General features: G+C 42.8%; 1 protein-coding gene across 5 annotated transcripts in view; it reads right to left on the bottom strand.

Annotated features, from left to right (window-relative positions):
* The window catches only part of slc36a4 (solute carrier family 36 member 4), a 261,014-nt gene that overhangs the window by 155,369 nt on the left and 80,283 nt on the right, over positions 1 to 25,362 (bottom strand). The window contains exon 12 of one of the 5 annotated variants that reach the window (XM_065024298.1): positions 17,689 to 20,069. The exons of the other annotated variants lie outside the window; for them this stretch is intronic. Coding sequence (XP_064880370.1) covers positions 20,068 to 20,069 — 2 coding nt within the window. The 3' untranslated portion in view covers positions 17,689 to 20,067. Of the gene's footprint in view, positions 1 to 17,688; positions 20,070 to 25,362 lie in introns of those variants that run through there. 5 annotated transcript variants of the gene reach the window in all.

The following is a 25,362-nucleotide window of genomic DNA, read 5'->3' as shown; positions in this document are numbered from 1 at the left end:
AAAACAGATTTATAGAAATGTTTGTACATTTAAAAATAAAAAACAGAAATAACTTATTACATAAGTATTCAGACACTGCTATAAGAAAGAAAACAAAAAAACAAGCCATGAGGTCGAAGGAATTGTCCGCAGAGCTCCGAGACACTATTGTGTCGGGGGCACAGATCTGGGGAAGGGTACCAAAAACTAACTACAGCATTAAAGGTCCCCAGAACACAGTGGCTTCTATCATTCTTAAATGGAAGTAGTTTGGAACCACCAAGATCCACCAATCGGGGGAGAAGGGCCTTGGTCAGGGAGGTGACCAAGAACCCGATGGTCACTCCGACAGAGGTCCAGAGTTGGAAAAAAGATGGAAAAACCTTCCAGAAGGACAACCATATCTGCAGCACTCCACTCCACCAATCAGGACTTTATGGTAGAGTGGCCAGACGGAAGCCACTCCTGAGTAAAAGGCACATGACAGCCCGCTTGGAATAAGACCATCAGAAACAAGATTATCTGGTCAGATGAAACCAAGATTGAACACTTTGGCCTGAATACCAAGTGTCACCTCTGGAAGAATCCTATCACCAACCATATGGTGAAGCACAGTGGTGGCAGCATCATGCTGTGGGGATGTTTTTCAATGGCAGGTATTGGGAGACCAGTCAGGATAAAGGGAAAGATGAACAGAGAAAAGTTACTGCCTTGAAACGTATTTACACCATTAACTATGTCTACACTGTATTTCTGATCAATTTGCTGTTATTTTAAATGGACAAAAAAATGTGGTTTTCTTTCAAAAGCAAGGACATTTCTAAGTGACCCCAAACTTTTGAATTGTAGTGTGTGTATATAAACTCAGCAAAAAAAGAAAAGTCCTATCACTGTCAACGCATTTATTTGCAGCAAACTTAACATGTGTAAATATTTGTATGAACATAAGATTCAACAACAAACATAAACTGAACAAATTCCACAGACATGTGACTAACAGAAATTGAATAATGTGTCCCTGGACAAAGGGGGGGGGTCAAACGCAAAAGTAACAGTCAGTATCTGGATTGGCCACCTGCTGCATTAAGTACTGCAGTGCATCTCCTCCTCATGGACTGCACCAGATTTGCCAGCTCTTGCTGTGAGATGTTACCCCACTCCAAGGTACCTGCTACTTCCCAGACATTTTTGTGGAGAACGGCCCTAGCCCTCACCCTCCGATCCAACAGGTTCCAGACGTGCTCAATGGGATTGAGATCTGGGCTCTTCGCTAGCCATGGCAGAACACAGACATTCCTGTCTTGCAAGAAATCACGCACAGGACGAGCAGTACGGCTGGTGGAATTGTCATGCTGGAGGGCCATGTCAGGATGAGCCTGCAGGATGGGTACCACATGATAGTGGAGGATGTCTTCCTTGTAACACAGAGCGTTGAGAATGCCTTCAATGACAACAAGCTCAGTCCGATGATGCTGTGCCCACACTGCCCCAGACCATGACGGATACCCCACCTCCAAATCGATCCCGCTCCAGAGTACAGGCCTCGGTGTGAGGCTCATTCCTTCGACAATAAAAGCGAATCCAACCATCACCCCTGGGGAGATAAAACCACGACTCATCAGTGAAGAGCACTTTTTGCCAGTCCGATCTGGTCCAGCGACGGTGGGTTTGTGCCCATAGGCGACGTTGTTGCCGGTGATGTCTGGTGAGGACCTGCCTTACAACAGGCCTACAAGCCCTAAATCCAGCCTCTCTCAGCCTATTGTGGACAGTCTGAGCACTGATGGAGGGATTGTGTGTTCCTGGTGTAACTCAGGCAGTTGTTGTTGCCATGCTGTACCAGTCCCGCAGGAGTGATGTTCAGATGATCCTGTGCAGGTGTTGCTACAAGTGGTCTGCCACTGCGAGGACGATCAGCTGTCCATCCAGTCTCCCTGTCTTAGGCGTCTCACAGTATGGACATTGCAATGGCCACATCTGCAGTCCTCATGCCTCCTTGCAGCATGCCTAAGGCACGTTCACGCAGATGAGCAGGGACCGTGGACGTTTTTCCAGAGTCAGTAGAAAGACCTCTTTAGTGTCCTAAGTTTGCATAACTGTGACCTTAATTCCCTACCGTCTGTAAGCTGTTAGTGGCGAGACAGTGTCTGTGCCTCGATCTAGGTTGGGAAAAACTAAACATGGCGGTGTCCGCCTTAGCGATCTCACTGGAATAAAGACCTCCATTCCTGCCATTATTGAAAGAGATTGTGACATCTCACATTTGAAAATAGTGCTACTTAATGTTAGATCCCTCACTTCCTAGGCAGTTACAGTCAATGAACTAATCACTGATCATAATCATTATGTGATTGGCCTGACTGAAACATGGCTTAACCTCTCTGGGATATGTGGGATGCTAGCGTCCCACCTGGCCAAAAGCCAGGGAAAATGCAGAGCGCCAAATCCAAATAAATTACTATAAAAATCAAACTTTCATGGAATTTCTAAAGACTGGTGACATCCAGTGGAAGCGGTAGGAATGGCAAGAAGGTCCCTTAGAAATCTGGATTCCCAATGAAAACCCATTGAAAAGAGAGTGACCTAAAAATATAAAAAAATATGACCATCTGAATGGTTTTTCCTTGGGGTTTTGCCAGCTTCATAAATTCTGTTATACTCACAGACATGATTCAGAGTTTTCTATCCAAATCTACTAATAATATGCATATCTTATCTTCTGGGGATGAGTAGCAGGCAGTTGAATTTGGGCATGCATTTCATCCAGACGTGAAAATACTGCCCCCTGTCATCAAGTTAAGCCTGATCAATTTACTGTGTTAAATGAGGCCACACCTCCTGGTTACACTAGTGACCTAGTTTTGTCCCGTGGAATACATGTTGTGGATCTTAATGTTTTTCATCATAATCCTGGACTATCGGACCACCAATTTATTACATTTTCAACACATAATCTGATCAGACCCCAACCTAGGATCATCAAAAGCTGTGCTATACATTCTCAGATAACCCAAAGAATGCCAGATGCCCTTCCAGACTCCCTCCACCTACCCAAGGATGTCTGAGTACAAAAATCAGTTATCCACCTGAGGAACTCAATTTAACCTTGCGCAATACCCTAGATGCAGTCGCACCCCTAAAAACAAAAAACAGTTAGCATAAGAAACTAGCTCCCTGGTATAAAGAAAATACCAGAGCTCTGAAGCAAGCTTCCTAAAAATTGGAACGGAAATGGTGCTACACCAAACTGGAAGTCTTCCGACGAGCTTGGAAAGACAGTACCGTGCAGTATCGAAGAGCCCTCACTGCTGCTCGATCATCCTATTTTTCCAACTTAACCTTTTTGGGATAGGGGGCAGCATTTTCACTTTTGGATGAATAGCGAGCCCAGAGTTTACTGCCTCCTACTCTGTCCCAAATGCTAATATATGCATATTATTATTCATATTGGATAGAAAACACTCTGAAGTTTCTAAAACTGTTTGAATGATGTCTGTAGGTATAACAGAACTCATATGGCAGGCGAAAACCTGAGAAAAATCAAACCAGGAAGTGGGACATCTGAGGTTTGCAGTTTTTCAAAGTTTGGCCTACCGAATACACATTGAGATATGGACAAAGTTGCACTTCCTACGGCTTCCACTAGATGTCAACCGTCTTTAGAAACTTGAATGAGGATAAAGGTGGGGCTCATGAGACCTCTTTGAGTCAGTGGAGTGCCTTGGTCTCATGACGCGCGCTCCCGACAGAGTTACCTCTCGTTCCAGTGCTTTTCTGAAGACAAAGGAATTCTCAGATTGGAACATTATTGATGTTTTATATTAAACACATCCGAAAGATTGATTCCATACATCGTTTGACATTTTTCTAAAGGACTGAAACAGGAACTTTTCAAGTTTTTGTCTGGACGAAGTGCCTGCACCTCATGAAGATGGATTGCTGGGCTGAACACGCTAATAACAAGTGGCTATTTGGACATAAATTATGGAACTTTATGGAACAAATCAGTCATTTGTTGTCGAACTGGGATTCCTGGGAGTGCCTTCTGATGAAGATCATCAAAGGTAAGTGAATATTTATGGTGTTGTTTCTAACTTTGTTGACTCCAAAATGGCGGAAATTCCTCTGGCTGTTTTTGGTTCTGAGCGCCGTTCTCAGATTATGCTTTTTCCGCAAAGTTTTTAAAAAATCTGACACAGCGGTTGCATTAAGGTGAAGTCTATCTTTAATTCTGTGAATAACAGTTGAATATTTTATCAATGTTTATTATGTGTATTTCTGCAAAATCACCGGATGTTTTGGAAACAAAACATTACTGCACGTAACGCACCAATGTAAACTGAGATTTTTGGATATAAATATGCACATTATCGAACAAAACATACATGTATTGTGTAACATGATGTCCTATGACTTCCGCTAGCGGAACCCCTGCCCTAGTAAGGTTAATTGAGGAAAATAAGAACAATCCCAAATGTATTTTTGATACTGTCGCAAAGCTAACTAAAAAGCAGCATTTCCCAAGAGAGGATGGCTTTCACTTCAGCAGTGATAAATTCATGACCTTCTTTGAGGAAAATATCATGGTCATTAGAAAGCAAATTATGGACTCCTTTTTAAATCTGTGTATTCCTCCAAAGCTCAGTTGACCTGAGTCTGCACTAGTCTGCCAGGACCTAGAGATACTGGAGTTTTTTAATACATTGACACATTGATGAAAAATAATCATGGCCTCTAAACCTTCAAGCTGCATACTGGACCCTATTCCAACTAAACTACTGAAAGAGCTGCTTCCTGTGCTTTGCCCTTCTATGTTGAACATAATAAACGGCTCTCTATCCACCAGATGTGTACCAAACTCACTAAAAGTGGCAGTAATAAAGCCTCTCTTGAAAAAGCCAAACCTTGACCCAGAAAATATAAAGAAACTATCAGCCTATATCGTATCTCCCATTCCTCTCAAAAAAAAAGCTGTTGAAAAAGCAGCAACTCATTACCTTCCTGAAGAGAAAAAATAAATACAAAACGCTTCAGTTTGGTTTTAGACCCCACTTGTGAAGGTGGTAAAATACCTTTTAATGGCGTCAGACCGAGGCTCTGCATGTGTCCTCGTGCTCCTAGACCTTAGTGCTGCTTTTGATACCATTGATCACCACATTCTTTTGGAGAGATGGGAATCCCAAATTGGTCTACACGGACAAGTTCTTGCCTGGTTTAGATCTTATCTGTCGGAAAGATATCAGTTTGTCTCTGTGGATGGTTTGTCCTCTGACAAATCAACAGTAAATTTCAGTGTTCCTCAAGGCTCCGTTGAGGACCACTATTGTTTTCACTATATATTTAACCTCTTGGTGATGTCATTCGGAAACATAATACTAACTTTCACTGCTATGAGGACAACACACAGCTGTACCTTTTGATGAAACATGGTGAAGCCCCAAAATTGCCCTACCTAGAAGCCTGTGTTTCAGACATAAGGAAGTGGATGGCGGCAAATGTTCTACTTTTAAACTGGGACAAAACAGAGACGCTAGTTCTAGGTCCCAAGAAACAAAGAGATCTGTTGAATCTGACAATTAATCTTGGTTGTACAGTCGTCTCAAATCAAACTGAAGGACCTCGGCATTACTCAGGACCCTGATCTCTCTTTTGACAAATATATTAAGACTGTTTCAAGGACCGCTTTTTTTTCCATCCACGTAACATTGCAAAAATCAGAAACTTTCTGACCAAAAATAATGCAGAAAAATGTATCCATGCTTTTGTCACTTCTGGGTTAGAGTACTGCAATGCTTTACTTTCCGGCTACCTGGATAAAGCACTAAATAAACTTCAGTTAGTACTAAACACGGCTGCTAGAATCTTGACTAGAACCAAAAAATGTGATCATATTACTCCAGTGCTAGCCTCTCTACACTGGCTTCCTGTTAAGGCAAGGGCTGATTTCAAGGTTTAACTGCTAACCTACAAAGCATTACATGGGCTTGCTCCTACCCATCTTTCCGATTTGGTCCTGCCATACATACCTATACAACGGTCACAAGACGCAGGCCTCCTTATTGTCCCTAGAATTTCTAAGCAAACAGCTGGAGGCAGAGCTTTCTCCAATAGAGCTCCATATTTATGGAAAGGTCTACCTATCCATGTGAGAGACGCAGACTCGGTCACAACCTTTAAGTCTTTATTGAAGACTCATCTCTTCAGTAGGTCCTATGATTGAGTGTCGTCTGGCCCAGGAGTGTGAAGGTGAACGGAAAGGCACTGGAGCAATGAGCCACCCTTGCTGTCTCTGCCTGGCTGGTTCCCCTCTCTACACTGTGATTCTCTGCCTCAAACCCTATTACATGGTCTGAGTCACTGGCTTATTGGTGCTCTTCCATGCCATCCCAAGGAAGGGTGTGTCACTTGAGTGGGTTGAGTCACTGACGTGATCTTCCTGTCCAGGTTGGCGCCCCCTCTCTGGGTTATGCCGTGGGGGATATATTTGTGGGTTATACTCAGCCTTGTCCCAGGATGGTAAGTTGATGGTTGGAGATATCCCTCTAGTGGTGTGGGGGCTGTGCTTTGGCAAAGTGGGTGGGGTTATATCCTGCCTGTTTGGCCCTGTCCGGGGGTATCATCGGACGGGGCCACAGTGTCTCCCGACTCCGGACGGGTGCATGTTCATTAATTGTTTACGGTTCATTGAACAAGCATGGGAAACAGTGTTTAAACCCTTTACAGTGAAGATCTGTGAAGTTATTTGGATTTTTACAAATTATCTTTGAAAGACAGGGCCCTGAAAAAGGGACGTTTTGTGGCCATAGAGAGGCTTTTATTCTCTATCTTGGTTAGGCCAGGGTGTGACTAGGGTCGGCATTCTAGTTTCTTTATTTCTATGTTGGTGTGGTTCCCAATCAGAGGTAGCCGTCTATCGTTGTCTCTGATTGGGGATCATTAATCATTTGTCCTTTTTCGTTTGGGTTTTGTGGGTAGTTATTTTCTGTTTAGTGTCTGCACCTAACAGGACTGTTTCGGTTTTCACTCTGTTATTTAGTTCGAGTGTTTGGAGTAATACATTTATCATGAACACTTACCACGCTGCACCTTGGTCTCCTTCATCCGACGACAGTCGTTACACATTTCTTTTTATATACACACTGAACAAAAATACACACACACACACACACACACACTGAACAAAAATAAACTCAACATGCAACAATTTAAACAATTTTGCTGAATTCCAGTTCATATAAGGAAACCAGTCATTTGAAATAAATAAATTAGGTCCTAATCTATGGATTTCAAATGACTGGAAAGGGGCGCAGCCATGTGTTGGCCTGGGAGGGCATAGGGCCACCCACTGGGGAGCCAGACCCACCCAATCAGAATTAGTTTTTCCCCACAGAAGGGCTTTATTAGAGACCGAAGGGCTTTATTTGAGAAATGCTTTTGGGATTTTTTTTGCTACCTCTGGACCTGGATGAGTTGCCTAAATAGGAGGAACCATAAATGCTGCTCTCTATCAGAGAATTCTACAGGAGAATGTCAGACCATCCATCTGTGAGCTGAAGCTGAAGTGCAGCTGGGTCATGCAGCAAGATAATGACTCAAAACACACAATCAACTCTACATCAAAATGGTTCAAAATTGAACTAATTTCAAGTTTTGGAATGGCCTTGTCGAAGTCCAGACCTAATCCCAATTGAGATGTTGTGGCAGGACTTGAAACGAACAGTTCATCCTTGAAAACCCACAAATGTCGTTAAGTTAACATTTTTTAAATGGGCCCTATAATATACAGAAATTAAAATCACATTTGCTCGCCTATAATTGCAACTTTGTAGGACACGTACTGCACCAGCATTCCATGCTCTCTCCCAGATTCATGGTCTGAACGAGGTGCGTAATTCCAGCTCATATAATACAGTATAATCCAATATAGTACAGTAATACAGTCCACGCTCAAAAAGATTACTTGAGCTTGTTACATTTATTTACACAAGAGAGCATAGATACATCTATGGACTTTTCTGTCATGTGTTATGGGCAGTAGCATACACAGTATATTATATATGCTGTATTGGATAACAGTACAATCATTTGGTTTTTTGGGGGGGGGGCTTTTGGGCTCATAAAATGTCTTCAATGTATGGCTCATAAAATGTCTTCAATGTATGGCTCATCAGGCTTGAAGGCTTGAATTTTCATTCTTATCAAAGCTCTAATCAAATCCAGACATATTTATATGATTTACAGTATATGCTTTAGAATGACACTTCTGCTTTTGGCATGAAATACCGGGTTACCCGGGAAAAAAGTGATTTATTCTCGGGATGGAACATTTGTTAAATACTGTGAAAATAGTCAATCCTAGTTGTGATAGTGGCTGAGGTTGTGGTTGTGGCTGTCAGATCCTGGATGGCAGGTAATAACTCAGGGGCTTTGTGAGGCGACAGAGGCATCGAAAGATTCTAAATAGATTACTAGTGAGTGTGAAAAAGTGCCAGGTCTCAGCCTGGTCCCCTGGTCTCAGAGAGCAGGTCTGTCTAACTCATCACACTGAACAGTGACCCCTCAGCCCCCCACATCACACAGCCTGGGTTCACCTCCACCAGGGCACAGAGAAAGGGATGAGGCCAGGACAGTGAGAGGGGATGAGGCCAGGACAGGGAGAGGGGGTGAGGCCAGGACAGGGAGAGGGGGTGAGGCCAGGACAGGGAGAGGGGGTGAGGCCAGGACAGGGAGTGAGGCCAGGACAGGGGAAAGGGATGAGGCCAGGAAAGGGGAAAGGGATGAGAACAGGACAGGGGAAAGGGATGAGAACAGGACAGGGGAAAGGGATGAGAACAGGACAGGGAGAGGGATGAGAACAGGACAGGGAGAGGGATGAGAACAGGACAGGGAGAGGGATGAGAACAGGACAGGGAGAGGGGGTGAGGCCAGGACAGGGGAAAGGGATGAGAACAGGACAGGGAGAGGGGGTGAGGCCAGAGAGATAAGATGTTAGGCAAAGGAGAAAGGTGGTGAGTGTGAAAGAGAGTGACAGGAAAAAAAGGGGGGGCAATGTAATGTAATGAGGGTGTGGGAAAGTGACCTATGCAAAACATAAGAAGAGGGGAGGGAAAGTAAGCCAGTCGGGTAGCTAAATGTGAAGAGAAGGTGAGACAGAGGATGAGACAGGGGGTGAAAGAGAGAGTGTGAGAGAAGGGGTGAGAGAGGGGGTTGAAAGGGGGTGAGAGAGGATGAGCAAAGGGGTGAGAGAGGATGAGCGAAGGGGTGAGTGGGTGAGCGAGAGGGTGTGAGGGAGGGTGAGCGAGAGGGTGGGAGCGAGGGGAGCGGGTGGGAGCGAGAGGGTGGGAGCGAGGGGAGCGGGTGGGAGCGAGGGGGAACGAGAGGGTGGGAGCGAGGGGGAACGAGAGGGTGGGAGCGAGAGGGTGGGCGAGAGGGAGGGAGAGAGAGAATGGCCAAAAGAGCCAAGAAAGAGGGGAAAGCATATAGGGCGAAAAGGACAACAGACAAGTAAGAATATGGAGGAGAAGAGGACAAGGGCCCAGGAGAACACACCAGAATAGCAATGAGGAGAAAAGAGAGAAATAAAGAGGGTCAACAGAATGATGGATTAAGCCTAATGACAAGACTACAAGGTCAATGGAAAAGGGGACTACAAGTGATAGGATACAGGAAGGTGCAAAGGGAGAGACACTACCAACAAAACAATGAAGAGACAGGGGAACAGGGCTAAACAGTAATGAGGCAGCGAGGAGACACGACTACTAGGGGGACATACAGCAACTTTTAGATTACAGCTACTGTAGATCTAGCCTGTCTTGTTGTATTCCAGAACTACTGCTCTAGTCACATCTATCATCATACCTCTTCTCTCCTATAACATACAGTATATCTAACATACTGTATATCTACTACAATACATATAGTGCTGTGAAAAAGTATTTGCCCCCTTTGAGATTCTCTATTTTTGTATATTAGTTATACTGAATGTTAGCAGATCTTCAACCAAAACCTAAATATTAGATAAATGGAACCTCAGTTGACAAATAACAAAAAAATATATACCTATTTTATTTATTTAATTAACAAAAGTTATGCAACACTCAATTCCCCTGTGTGAAAAAGTAATTGCCCCCTCACACTCAATAAGTGGATGTGCCACCTTTAGCTGCAATGACTGCAACCAAACACTTCCTGTAGTTGTTGATCAGTGAGTGTTCACACCGCTGTGGAGGAATGTTGGCCCACTGTTGCATGCAGAACTGCTTTAAACTCAGCAACATGTGGGTTTTCCAGCCACAACATCTCAATTGGGATTAGGTCAGGACTTCGTCCAAAAGGTTATTATTTTGATTCATCCAAGACTCTTGCTGATCACCTGCTTCCAGGTGCTTTCTGGAACCTTTCAAGTACATCTACAGATCGCACTGTCTAAACCAGTGACATCTACAGATCGCACTGTCTAAACCAGTGACATCTACAGATCGCACTGTCTAAACCAGTGACATCTACAGCCAGTACGGTCTGTCTAAACCAGTGACATCTACAGCCTGTACCGTCTGTCTAAACCAGTGACATCTACAGCCAGTACCGTCTGTCTAAACCAGTTACATCTACAGCCAGTACGGTCTGTCTAAACCAGTGACATCTACAGCCAGTATGGTCTGTCTAAACCCGTGACATCTACAACTAGCACTATGTCTAAACCAGTGACATCTACAACTAGCACTATGTCTATACCAGTGACATCTACAGCCAGTACTGTCCGTCTAAACCAGTGACATCTACAGCCAGTATTGTCTGTCTTAACCAGTGACATCTACAACTAGCACTATGTCTAAACCAGTGACCTCTACAGCCTGTACCGTCTGTCTAAACCAGTGACATCTACAGCCTGTACCGTCTGTCTAAACCAGTGATATCTACAGCCAGTACTGTCTGTCTAAACCAGTTACATCTACAGCCAGTACGGTCTGTCTAAACCAGTGACATCTACAGCCCGTACTGTCTGTCTAAACCAGTGACATCTACAGCCAGTACCGTCTGTCTAAACCAGTTACATCTACAGCCAGTACGGTCTGTCTAAACCAGTGGCATCTACAGCCAGTATGGTCTGTCTAAAGCCGTGACATCTACAACTAGCACTATGTCTAAACCAGTGACATCTACAACTAGCACTATGTCTAAACCAGTGACATCTACAACTAGCACTATGTCTAAACCAGTGATATCTACAGCTAGTACAGTCTGTCTAAACCAGTGACATCTACAGCCAGTACCGTCTGTCTAAACCAGTGACATCTACAACTAGCACTGTCTAAACCAGTGACATCTACAACTAGCACTATGTCTAAACCAGTGACATCTACAGCCAGTACTGTCTGTCTAAACCAGTGACATCTACAGCCAGTACTGTCTGTCTAAACCAGTGACATCTACAGCCAGTATTGTCTGTCTAAACCCGTGACATCTACAACTAGCACTGTCTAAACCAGTGACATCTACAGCCCGTACGGTCTGTCTAAACCAATGACATCTACAGCCAGTACGGTCTGTCTAAACCAGTGACATCTACAGCCAGTATGGTCTGTCTAAACCAGTGAAATCTACAGCCAGTACCGTCTGTCTAAACCAGTGACATCTACAGCCTGTACCGTCTGTCTAAACCAGTGACATCTACAACTAGCACTATGTCTAAACCAGTGACATCTACAACTAGCACTGTCTAAACCAGTGATATCTACAGCTAGTACGGTCTGTCTAAACCAGTGATATCTACAGCTAGTACCGTCTGTCTAAACCAGTGACATCTACAGCCAGTACGGTCTGTCTAAACCAGTGACATCTACAGCCAGTACGGTCTGTCTAAACCAGTGACATCTACAACTAGCACTATGTCTAAACCAGTCACATCTACAGCCAGTACTGTCTGTCTAAACCAGTGACATCTACAGCCAGTACTGTCCGTCTAAACCAGTGACATCTACAGCCAGTACCGTCTGTCTAAACCAGTGACATCTACAGCCAGTACGGTCTGTCTAAACCAGTGACATCTACAACTAGCACTATGTCTAAACCAGTCACATCTACAGCCAGTACTGTCCGTCTAAACCAGTGACATCTATAGCCTGTGATAATAGTGCCTTCAGAAAGTAAGTGATTTGATTAATCATTTTGAGCACAATGTAATTTCCCTTTATTTAAATTGAGTAACTCACCAAATTATCAAAGCACACTTAAAATGTATGACATTCTAAAAGGGTGTGATTAGCTAATAAATCAAGGCGGTAACACCAGTGACATAAAACGTAGGGACACATATTACATATACAGAGTCTTCAGAAAGTATTCACACCCCTGGACTTATTCCCCATTTTATTGTGTTACAGCCTGAATTCAAAATAGATTTAAAAAATAGAAACATCTCACCCATCTACACACAATACCCCATAATGACAAAGTCAGTTTAGTCACTTAGCAGACGTTCTTATCCAGATCGACTTACTGTAGGGAGTGCATACATTTGCATATTTGTTCATACTGGTCCCCCATGGGAATCAAACCCACAACCCTGGCATTGCAAGTGCCATGCTCTACCAACTGAGCTTCACAAGTGAAAACATGTTTGTATACACTTTAGCAAATATATTGAAATACAGAAATATCACATTTACATAAGTATTCACACCCCTGAGTGACTACTTTGTCGAACCACATTTGGCAGTCTTTCTATGTAGGTCTAAGAGCTTTCCACACTTGGATTTTGCAACATTTTTTCATTATTCTTGTCAAAATTCTTCAAGCTCTGTCAAATTGGTTGTTTATCATTGCTAGACAACCATTTTCAGATCTTGCCATAGATTTTCAAGTAGATTTAAGTCAAAACAGTAACTGGAACATTCACTGTCGTCTAGTAAGCAACTCCCTTGTAGATTTGGCCTTGAGGTTTAGGTTATTGTCCTGCTGAAAGGTGAATTCATCTCCCAGTGTCTGGTGGAAAGCAGGCAACCAAATTTCCTCTAGGATTTTTGCCTGTGCTTAGCTCCATTTAGTTTCTTTTTTGTCCTGAAAAACTCATTAGTCCTTAACGATTACAAGCATACCCATAACATGATGAAATCATGCTTGAAAAAAAAACACACAATGCTTGAAAAAATAGAGAGTGGTACTTAGTAATGTGTTGTATTGGATTTGCCCCAAACATAACACTTTGTATTCAGGACAAAAAGTTAATTGCTTTGCTGCATTATTTGCAGTATCACTTTAGTACCTTGTTGCAAACAGGATGCATGCTTTGGAATATTTTGATTCTGTACATAACCCTTCTTTTTACTTGGTCAATTAGGTTAGTATAGTGAAGTAATTACAATTTTTTTTCCTATCACAGCCATTAAACTCTGTTAATGTTTTAAAGTCACCATTGGCCTCATGGTGAAATCCCTGAGTGGTTTCCTTCATCTCCGGCAACTGAGTTAGGAAGGACGCCTGTATCTTTGTAATGACTGGGTGTATTGATACACCGTTCAAAATGTCATTAATAACTTCACCATGCTCAGTGATTTTCAATGTCTGTTTTTTTTTTTTTACCAATCTTCCAATAGGTGCCCTTCATTGTGAGGCATTGGAAAACCTCCCTCGTCTTTGTGGTTGAATCTGTGTTTGAAATGCACTGCTCGACTGATGGACCTTACAGACAACTGTATATGTGAGGTACAGAGATGAGGTAGTCATTCAAAAATCATGTTAAACACCTATTGCATGAGTCCATATAACTTACTATGTGACTTGTTAAGCACATTGTTACTATTGAACTTATTGACGCTTGCCTTAACAAAGGGGTTGAATACTTATTCACTGAAGACATTTCAGCTTTTCATTTTTTATTCATTTGAAAAAATTTCAAAAAACATATTTCCATTTTGACACTATGGGGTCATTTTTGTAGGCCAGTGAATAAAAAGAAATCCAACATTTTAGCCATTTTAAATTAAGGCTGTAACACAACAACATGTGGAAAGAAAGGGGTGTGAATATGTTCTGAAGGCATTGTATCAATGACCAGAGGTTAGGAGCAGAAAATCTAAATTGGGAGGAAAATGGTTCCCCTGAGGTCATCAAGATAAACACACCTTTATACTAGAGAAACACTCCGACACGGGAGAAAGGCACCCTCCATTTCTAAACGTCAGGCTAAATAATGCAGGTAACAGAGACTATTGAGGCGGAGCTTCGTCCGAGTCAGGCCCGGAATGCTATTTTGGAACTATTTTTTCATATTGCTGTAAAGTTATTTTATTTTTATTGTTGTTTTGTTGAGTCATTACCAGCTGTGTCAGGTTCAGGTGTTGGGAAGATGCCGAGGGGGTTTTCAATCCAGACACCCTATCAACCTTCAACGACAAACATCAGTTGGAATAGAACCCTCAACCACAGAGGATATCCATCAGGACTATTGGACTGAGCTCAACCTCTCTACTTGTTGGAAACAGATTGAAAGACATTTGAAACAATGATGGCTATAATGATGGCCTATGAATCAGCATGTCTCTATGGGTTCAGGCTGAGGTCAACCACACACAGCCTAGAAAAGCCAGACACAGGTACGTGTCATATTCTATGTACCCTTTCTCACTGGGAGGGCACTATATTAGCTTTCAATCTCAAACAGTTAATTTTGTGTGTGTGGACGTGTTTAACTATTATTGTGGGGACCAGAAGTCCTGAATTGTGTCTCTCCACAAGGTTAGCTGTACCAGACACTCTCTCTCTCTGTGTGTGTGTGTGTGTGTGTGTGTGTGTGTGTATAAGGAGGGTGATAGCCTCATGAAAGTCTAGCTTTGAGGCCAATCCTCACAGGCGTGATGAGTTGAGTACACTTTGAAGAGACCTCAACTTAGGGCAGACTTGTCAAAGGCCTTGATCCTAGTGCTCCATATTGATTTGTCAAGCTAAATTACACAGGACATACGGTGTCTTTGGAAAGTATTCAGACCCCTTGACTTTTTCCACATTTTGTTATGTTACAGCCTTATTCTACAACTGAATAAATAGTTTCCCCCCTCCTCATCAATCTACACACAATACCCCAAAATGACAAAGCAAAAACAGGTTTAGACATTTTTGCACATTTATAAAAAAATTAAAAAACTGAAATATCACATTTACATAAAAGTATTCAAACCCTTTACTACGTACATTGTTGAAGCACCTTTGGCAGCGATTGCAGCATTGAGTCTTCTTGGGTATGACACCACAAGTTTTTGGGGAGTTTCTCCCATTCTTCTCTGTAGATCCTCTCAAGCTCTGTAAGGTTGGATGGGGAGAGTCGCTGCACAGCTATTTTCAGGTCTTTCCAGAGATGTTCGATCGGGTTCAAGTCCAGGCTCGGGTTGGGCTACTCAAGGACATTGAGACTTGTCCCGAAGCCACTCCTGTGTTGTCTTGGCTGTGTGCTTTGGGTCGTTGTCCAGTTGGAAGGTGAACCTTTGCCCCAGTCTGAGAGCTCTGGATCAAGGATCTCTCTGTACATGCGCTCCATTCATCTTTGACTCAATCCTTACTAGTCTCCCAGTCCCTGCCACTGAAAATCCTCCCCACAGCATGACACTGCCACCACCATGCTTCACCGTAGGGATGGTGCCAGGTTTCCTCCAGATGTGACGCTTGGCATTCAGGCCAGAGTTCAATCTTGGTTTCATCAGACCAGAGAATCTTGTTTCTCATGGTCAGAGTCTTTAGGTACCTTTTGGCAAACTCCAAGTGGGCAGTCATGTGCCTTTTACTGAGGAGTGGCTTCCGTCTGGCCACTCTGCAATTGTGTGTAGATTGATGAGGGACATTTTTATTCAATCCATTTTAGAATAAGGCTGCACGCATCAAAATGTGGGTCTGAATACTTTCCTAATGGACTGTAGAGAGGAGAAGTGGTGAGGTTGGGGTGCCAGAGTGGGCCTGTCTAACACAGCTGACTGGACTATACACCCTGGAGGGCATACTAATGAATGAATGCGCATGTGCTTGAGCGTGTTAGGTGAAGGGAAGGCCTCAGGCTCCTGAGGAGAAAGTGTGTGCGTCCCTCCATCTCCTATTCCTCCAACACCCTCCAGATTGAAAACTCAACAGTCCACTAGCAGGTTAGGCTTAACGTAACAGTCTATTAGTAAGCTAGAAGGCTCCTCCAGTCATACAGGTGGTATGTTGTTTTATCAGTCTCTTTCATCAGTATCTATTAAGACCCCAGAAGCACTGAATTACACAGACGTACACTGATATATACACACACACACACACATTCATTTTGACTTCGATACCAATACCAGGTTTAGTATCACGACACACGACAGTGAAGTTCTATCAACACATTATACCGGGGGAAAAACATACTGACAAAATCCCCAGTTATGTTTTCGCTGACCTCCTACAGAGACTAAAGCTTGGAGTGTAAGAGGAGAACTCTTCTTCCTGGCATGACTATCAACACAACAAAGCCTTTTATTTGACCGTTTTATAGCACTATTATACTGAGCATGCTAGGCTTGTTATGATCCAGGCACCGTCATCACGTTTTAATGAACAACAACAAAAAACAACTATGGGAGGTCCAGCAATCAACATACTGCTTCTCTTCTTTGGCAGTTCTTAAAAATGGACTGCTCAAACAAACACTTCTAAACCCCTCTACTGTGTGAGCATATACCAAGTACAAGTCTATCTTTCTAAAAACCTTCTGTAGGCCATTCACTATTTACCCAGCCAGTTCAGCAACGAGGACTGGGTTCTCACTAATCAGCCAGTCCGTTCAGCACCGTGGACAGGGCTCTAACTCTTCACCCACCCAGTTCAGCACCATAGAGAGGGTTCTGACTAATCACCAAGACAGTTCAGCACCGAGGACCAGGTTCTCACTAGTCAGCCGGGCAGTTCAGCACCATGGACAGGGATCCTGTTAACTACAAGGCAGAGTGTGGAGTTGGTGTTCCTCCCTCCCTCTCTCCACATTCAGCCCTTGAGATCAGATGCTGGCCTTTGACAGAGAAGAGAAAGAGAGAACACTATAGAAGAACAGTTACCTTGGAAACAGCTTTGAAGCTGTACCAATGTGGAGAGCTGCAATGTTCAAACGGTAATGACTGATCAATAAGAAGATTATTTGGGGATGTTCTGTCTGGCTGTTGGAGTGTAGGTAAAGTTCAATCCCTGAAGAACTTCAACACATCTCGTCTTTGTGTGTTTATACATACTGTATGTCTGAACTGCCTGGTAGTCTCTTTCTCTCTCTGCGTGTGTGTGTGTGTGTGTGTGTGTGTGTGTGTGTGTGTGTGTGGGTGTGTGTGTGAAGGCCGATACAGCATATTAGTTGTAACCATACCAGAATGTTGACACCGATACCAGGTTCAGTATCACGATACTCAATATGAAAACGATACCACAACAAAACAAGGTGTCCCAGCCAAAGTCACATAACGGCACTTGATATAGACAGACACACTCAGCTACTGCTCTGTTAAATCGTTGGGCATCTTTTGAGTTCAATATCATTACATGTGAAAAACATTTATGTAAATATTTTTAGAGATAGAAACTGGGTAAATCAAGATGCAGCCTAGGTCTATTCACAATACAGGTGAATGCATATTATTCAATAGGAATGTGTGCATTGAGTTTTTGAACTTGTATTAGCTGATTTCATGGGGCTACAGATGACAAAACACTCCCTTACATTTAGGACTTACTTTATTGGAAACTGCTAGGAGAACATATTTTATTGTACTGATCAACAACATTTGCATGGAAGAAGCAATCCCCTCTATTATCAAAGTGTATGCTGTCTGTTTCAGAAAGTAATGAGATCATTCACAAGGCAGAATGTGGCTGTGGAATTTGACTTTGTGGCTATTTAATATAGTATAAACCAGATGGGAGGGGAGGGAGACGAAGAAGTTAGTTTTCTGTGGCAAAAAGAGAAAATGTGACGTTTTTGGTGACAATCAGCTTTGAAATCAGCATATTTTGCATTATGGTTTGCATTTTATCACAAACAAAGGACGAGGGGAGGGAACTGAAAGCTACCGGTATCATCTTGCATTGTGAAAGCATTCTAGCATGTATGGACTTCTGTGCATCATGAGTACAGAGCTAATGGGGCCCAGAGAGCTCGAGCAATGAATTCCTAAGTGGAGCCGCCACTTTACTCTCCACACTATAAAAGGGGTTGTGCTGATACTGAAATGTTTCCTCTTCCCCCACACACCTGCTCTGCCCATCTGGTACAGGCTGCCACCTGCCCCGGGGAGGAGAGGGGGAAAGATGAGACAGGCAGGGAGAGCCCCTGAACCCATTACCTCTTTTCTGCAGCACAAAACAACAGTACAAAGAAATAGAAGTCCCTAGATATCACCTCAGTCTAGATATGTCCCTCTGATGCTCGCTCTTGGTGTGTTTGTCAGTGTGTCTGTCAATGAGGTGTGCGTGTTCGTAAAAAGCATGCAAAGCAAATTGAGACAAAGGTCACTTCAGTACTAATATCTGCCAGTTGGCCTGTTGACCGGTGTTTAATGTCTCGTAACGGCAACATTTCTCCTCTGGTGATTACAAAGAAAACATTATTACACGTGTCATAACAAAGCTGAACCAATGAAGCACAGTGACTCTTAGCCTATTGCAGTAAACAAAAAAGTGTAAAGGTAAGTAACTGAGGAAAGTCAGAGTAAAAATGACATCACCCCAACATTAACGCTCACATCCACAAATGTTCTACAACAGACACAATATCAAACTAAACAAAGTAAATTCCAGGCCCAGTTCACAACTCCTCTGAAACCATAACCCTCACTGTACTCTCACAGTAGAGTACTGGGTCAGACAGACAGGCCTTCCCAGCGGGGGTGAACTTTAAACCCCCCCCTCCCTTTCGCTTTGCTCTGCTGCTCATTCACAGTGTAGATAAACTCTCTCTTTCGTATGCTCTTTTCATGCCAGCAACTCACTGCATCTCACCACTGAGTTGGCTTCTGGAAATGGGAGTGTGAGTGCATGCATGTCGACATCTGTGTGTGTGCGCATAAGTACATGTGTGTAGGGGGAGATAGTGACATCCAGAGAATGCGTTAGCAGGGAAGCCTGCGTCCCGTTGGAACCGGAGGCAGACGGAGAAAAGCAGCAAAATTAGCTGCAGAGTGGAGGTGGGTGTTTTCCATAAAGTTTAGAAGTGGCCGGATTAGTAATGTCTGTTTTCTATCAATTATGTTTGTTGCCGGGCACATTACTAAGAGTGGGGTCCAGACTTTCTGCTCTTCCATCGAGACGCCCACTTTTTTTTGTGTGTGTGTGTGTGTGTGTGTGTGTGTGTGTGTGTGTGTACACACTGGAGTCATCCCGAGAAGGGGAGGGGGCAAGAGAGAGAGAGACCTCACATCTAATGCCGGCCCATTATCATCATCCTCCCAGCAAACAATACATATTGTTAGCCCATACATCTGAGAGCTGCCAAGGTACATGTAGTGAAATCTAATTCCAGTATCGGAGGTTTGCAGGAGCAGTGAGATATCCCTTCTTCTAAGTTTCATTCTGGGGAAACTTACTAGAAACGGCACGCATCTGGCATTTCTCGGAATCCTGATGTCATTAGACTGGCATACAGTACCAGTCAAAAGTTTGGATACACCTACTCATTCAAGGTTTTAATGTACTTTTTCTATTTTCTACATTGTAGAAGAATAGTGAAGACATCAAAACTATGAAATAACACATATGGAATCATGTAGTAACCAAAAAAGTGTTAACAAATCTAAATATTATATATTTGAGGTTCTTCAAAGTAGCCACCCGTTGCCCTGATGACAGCTTTGCCCAGTCTTAGCATTCTCTCAACCAGCTTCATGAAGAATGCTTTTCCAACCGTCTTGAAGGAGTTCCCACATATGTTGAGCAGTTGTTGGCTGCTTTTCCTTCACTCTGCGGTGCAACTCTTCCCAAACCATCTTAATTGTGTTGAGGTCGGTGATTGTGGAGGCCAGGTCATCTGATGCAGCACTCCATTGCTCTCCTTCTTGGTCAAATAGCCCTTACACAGCCTGGCGGTGTGTTGGGTCATTGTCCTGTTGAAAAACAAATGATAGTCCCACTAAGAGTAAATCAGATGGGATGGTGTATCACTGCATAATGTTAAGGTAGCCATGCTGGTTAAGTGTGCCTTGAATTCTAAATCAATCGCTGACAGTGTCACCAGCAAAGCACCCCCACAGCATCACACCTCCTCCTCCATGCTTCACGGTGGGAACCACACGTGGAAATCATCTGTTCACCTACTCTGCATCTCACAAAGACAAGGCGGTTAGAACCAAAAATTTGGATTCATCAGACCAAAGGACAGATTTCCAATGGTCTAATATCCACTGCTCGTTTTTCTTGGCCCAAGCAAGTCTCTTCTTATTATTGCTGTCCTTTAGTAGTGGTTTCTTTGCAGCAATTCGACCATGAAGGCCCGATTCACGTAGTCTCCTCTGAACAGTAGATGTTGAGATGGGTCTGTTACTTGAACTCTGTGAAGCATTTATTTGGGCTGCAATTTCTGAGGCTGGTAACACTAATTAACTTATCCTCTGCAGCAGAGGTAAGTAACTCTGGGTCTTCCTTTCCTGTGGCGGGTCAACATGAGAGCCAGTTTCATCATAGAGCTTGATGGTTTTTGTGACTGCACTTGAAACTTCAAAATTCTTGAAATGTTATGTATTGACTGACCTTCATATCGTAAAGTAATTATGGACTGTCGTTTCTCTTTGCTTGTTGAGCTGTTCTTGCCATAATATGGACTTGGTCTTTTACCAAATAGGGCTATCTTCTGCATACCACACCTACTTTAGTTACAACACAAATGATTGGCTCAAATGTATTAAGAAGGATAGAAATTCCACAAATTAACTTTTTACAAGCCACATCTGTTAATTGAAACCATTCCAGGTGACTACTGATTGAAGCTGGTTTAGAGAATGCCAAGAGTGTGCAAAGCTTACACTTAAACAACACAATGTAACTCCAAGTCAATCACACTTCTGTGAAATCAAACTGTCCACTTAGGAAGCAACACTGATTGGCAATAAATTTCACATGCTGTTGTGCAAATGGAATAGACAACAGGTGGAAATTAGGCAATTAGCAAGACACCCCCAATAAAGGAGTGGTTCTGCAGGTGATAAGCACAGACCACTTCTCAGTTCCTATGATTCCTGGCTGATGTTTTTGTCACTTTTGAATGCTGGCGGTGCTTTCAATCTAGTGGTAGCATGAGACGGAGTCTACAACCCACACAAGTGGCTCAGGTAGTGCAGCTCATCAATGCGAGCTGTGGCAAGAAGTTTTGCTGTGTTTGTTAGCGTAGTGTCCAGAGCATGGAGGTGCTATATACACTACTCTAACATCACCAAGAGGAGAACATCACTGTATATACACTACTCTAACATCACCAAGAGGAGAACATCACTGTATATACCCTACTAACATCACCAAGAGGAGAACATCACTGTATATACACTACTCTAACATCACCAAGAGGAGAACATCACTGTATATACACTACTCTAACATCACCAAGAGGAGAACATCACTGTATATACACTACTCTAACATCAAAGAGGAGAACATCACTGTATATACACTACTCTAACATCACCAAGAGGAGAACATCACTGTATATACACTACTCTAACATCACCAAGAGGAGAACATCACTGTATATACACTACTCTAACATCACCAAGAGGAGAACATCACTGTATATACACTACTCTAACATCACCAAGAGGAGAACATCACTGTATATACCCTAACATCACCAAGAGGAGAACATCACTGAATATACACTACTCTAACATCACCAAGAGGAGAACATCACTGTATATACACTATTCTAACATCACCAAGAGGAGAACATCACTGTATATACACTACTAACATCACCAAGAGAACATCACTGTATATACACTACTCTAACATCACCAAGAGGAGAACATCACTGTATATACACTATTCTAACATCACCAAGAGGAGAACATCACTGTATATACACTACTAACATCACCAAGAGAACATCACTGTATATACCCTACTAACATCACCAAGAGGAGAACATCACTGTATATACACTACTCTAACATCACCAAGAGGAGAACATCACTGTATATACACTATTCTAACATCACCAAGAGGAGAACATCACTGTATATACACTACTAACATCACCAAGAGAACATCACTGTATATACACTACTCTAACATCACCAAGAGGAGAACATCACTGTATATACACTACTCTAACATCACCAAGAGGAGAACATCACTGTATATACCCTACTAACATCACCAAGAGGAGAACATCACTGTATATACCCTACTAACATCACCAAGAGGAGAACATCACTGAATATACCCTACACATATACAATATATGCAGACACCTTGATGTTCACTTTCGGCTTAATTCTATCTACCGAGAACTGAACAACTAGCGAAGGTGGTATCTTAACATATTTCTACCCAGTACAGGCTGCTAAGCATATCTGGGCCCCAACCAGTTAGACCAGCATCATCAAATAGCAAAGATACGTTTTTTAGGTTTTTTTCAACTAAAACCATGAGAGAGTAAAGTCATATTTACTACGTAACCAATTAGGACGCAAACACAAAGACAGACAGTAATACAGGTCAATGTAAGGGTTTTCTACAACAGTAATACAGGTCAATGTAAGGGTTTTCTACAACAGTAATACAGGTCAATGTAAGGGTTTTCTACAACAGTATTACAGTAGAATACCCGAAGCTGCACCTGGATATATATATGGTCCTACAGAGACAAACTGAGAAAAGTCTATAGTTATCTGTGAAATGCATTAATCATCAAACTACCTTAATAGTTCATTCAGGAAGGAAAGAAAGAAAACACTTCCCGTCCTTAAAACTTAATGTCATTTTCAGATGCTGTTTTAGCCTTAGAGATGAATTCAGTATTCTGTCAAAGATGTATTGCTAACTGAGGATTGGATAGGTGAAAGGACAGAACAGATAGATAGAAAGATGTGTACATGAATGAATAGATGGATTGGGGGATGGTCACATTCTGACCATAGTTCTTTTGTGTTTTCTTTGTTTTAGTGTTGGTCAGGACGTGAGCTGAGTGGGCATTCTATGTTGTGTGTCTAGTTTTCCCATTTCTATATTTGGCCTGATATGGTTCTCAATCAGAGGCAGGTGCTAGTCATTGTCTCTGATTGGGAACCATATTTAGGTAGCCTGTTTTGTGTTTGGTTTTGTGGGTGGTTGTTTCCGGTCTTCTGTTTTTGTGTCTATGCACCAGATAGGACTGTTTCGGTTTTTAACATTTGTTGTTTTGGTATTTTGTAGTGTTCACGTTTATTGTCTTTATTAAACATGTTGAACACTAACCACGCTGCGCGCTTTGGTCCGATCCTTCGTCCACAGAAGAAAACCGTTACAGGGATGAACAAATGAAGGAATAGATGGATTGGGATGAACAGGTGAAGGAATAGATGGATTGGGGGATGAAGAGATGAAGGAATAGATGGATTGGGGGATGAACAAATGAATGAATAGATGGATTGGGGGATAAACAAATTAAGGAATAGATGGATTGGGGGATGAACAGATGAAGGAATAGATGAGAGGGGGATGAACAGACGTTCTGTCTTCATGCCCAACCTCATGAATATCATAAATAAGGGTATGCACGAGCGACGGTGGTAAACTGACATATATATGTATTTATTATATAGACATAGGTCATATAGTATCGCTATGGTTTGTCTTAAAACCCATCCTTGAAAGAATTGAATCAGCCACTGAACCATGGAGCCACCCAGAAGTGATATATACAGTTGAAGTCGGAAGTGTACATACACCTTAACCAAATACATTTAAACTCAGTTTCATAATTCCTGACATATAATCCTAATAAAAACTCCCTGTCTTAGGTCAGTTAGGATAACCACTTCATTTAAAGAATGTGAAATGTCAGAAGAATAGTAGAGAGAATGATTTATTTAAGCTTTTATTTATTTTTATCTCTTCACATTCCTTGTTGGTCAGAAAATTACATACACTCAATTACTATTTGGTAGCATTGCCTTTAAATAGTTTAACTTGGGTGAATTTTGGCCCATTCCTCCTGACAGAGCTGGTGTAACAGTCAGGTTTGTAGGCCTCTGCTCGCACACGCTTTTTCAGTTCTGCCAACAAATTTGATATAGGATTGAGGTCAGGGCCTTGTGATGGCCACTCCATTACCTTTACTTTGTTTTCCTTAAGACATTTTGCCACAACTTTGGAAGTATGTTTGGGGTCACTGTCCATTTGGAAGACCCATTTTTGACCAAGCTTTAACTTCCTGACTGAAGTCTTGAGATATTGCTTCAATATATAAACAATTTTCTTCCTCATCTATCCTGCCCTGCCTATCTAAAGGTCTTCGAAAGCCAAGTCAACAAACAGGTCACTGACCATCTCGAATCCCACCGTACCTTCTCCGCTGTGCAATCTGGTTTCCGAGCCGGTCACGGGTGCACCTCAGCCACACTCAAGGTACTAAACGATTTCACAACCGCCATCGATAAAAGACAGTACTGTGCAGCCGTCTTCATCGACCTTGCCAAGGCTTTCGACTCTGTCAATCACCATATTCTTATCGGCAGACTCAGTAGCCTCGGTTTTTCGGATGACTGCCTTGCCTGGTTCACCAATTACTTTGCAGACAGAGTTCAGTGTGTCAAATCGGAGGGCATGCTGTCCGGTCCTCTGGCAGTCTCTATGGGGGTGCCACAGGGTTCAATTCTCGGGCCGACTCTTTTCTCTGTATATATCAATGATGTTGCTCTTGCTGCGGGCGATTCCCTGATCCACCTCTACGCAGACGACACCATTCTATATACTTTCGGCCCGTCATTGGACACTGTGCTATCTAACCTCCAAACGAGCTTCAATGCCATACAGCACTCCTTCCGTGGCCTCCAACTGCTCTTAAACGCTAGCAAAACCAAATGCATGCTTTTCAACCGATCGCTGCCTGCACCCGCATGCCCGACTAGCATCACCACCCTGGATGGTTCCGACCTTGAATATGTGGACATCTATAAGTACCTAGGTGTCTGGCTAGACTGCAAACTCTCCTTCCAGACTCATATCAAACATCTCCAATCGAAAATCAAATCAAGAGTCGGCTTTCTATTCCGCAACAAAGCCTCCTTCACTCACGCCGCCAAGCTTACCCTAGTAAAACTGACCATCCTACCGATCCTCGACTTCGGCGATGTCATCTACAAAATGGCTTCCAACACTCTACTCAGCAAACTGGATGCAGTCTATCACAGTGCCATCCGTTTTGTC

Source organism: Oncorhynchus nerka, linkage group LG11, assembly GCF_034236695.1.
Source record: "Oncorhynchus nerka isolate Pitt River linkage group LG11, Oner_Uvic_2.0, whole genome shotgun sequence".
Classification (NCBI taxonomy): Eukaryota; Metazoa; Chordata; class Actinopteri; order Salmoniformes; family Salmonidae; genus Oncorhynchus; species Oncorhynchus nerka.
Note: the sequence above shows the minus strand (reverse complement) of the source record. Positions and strands in the feature narration are given on the sequence as shown.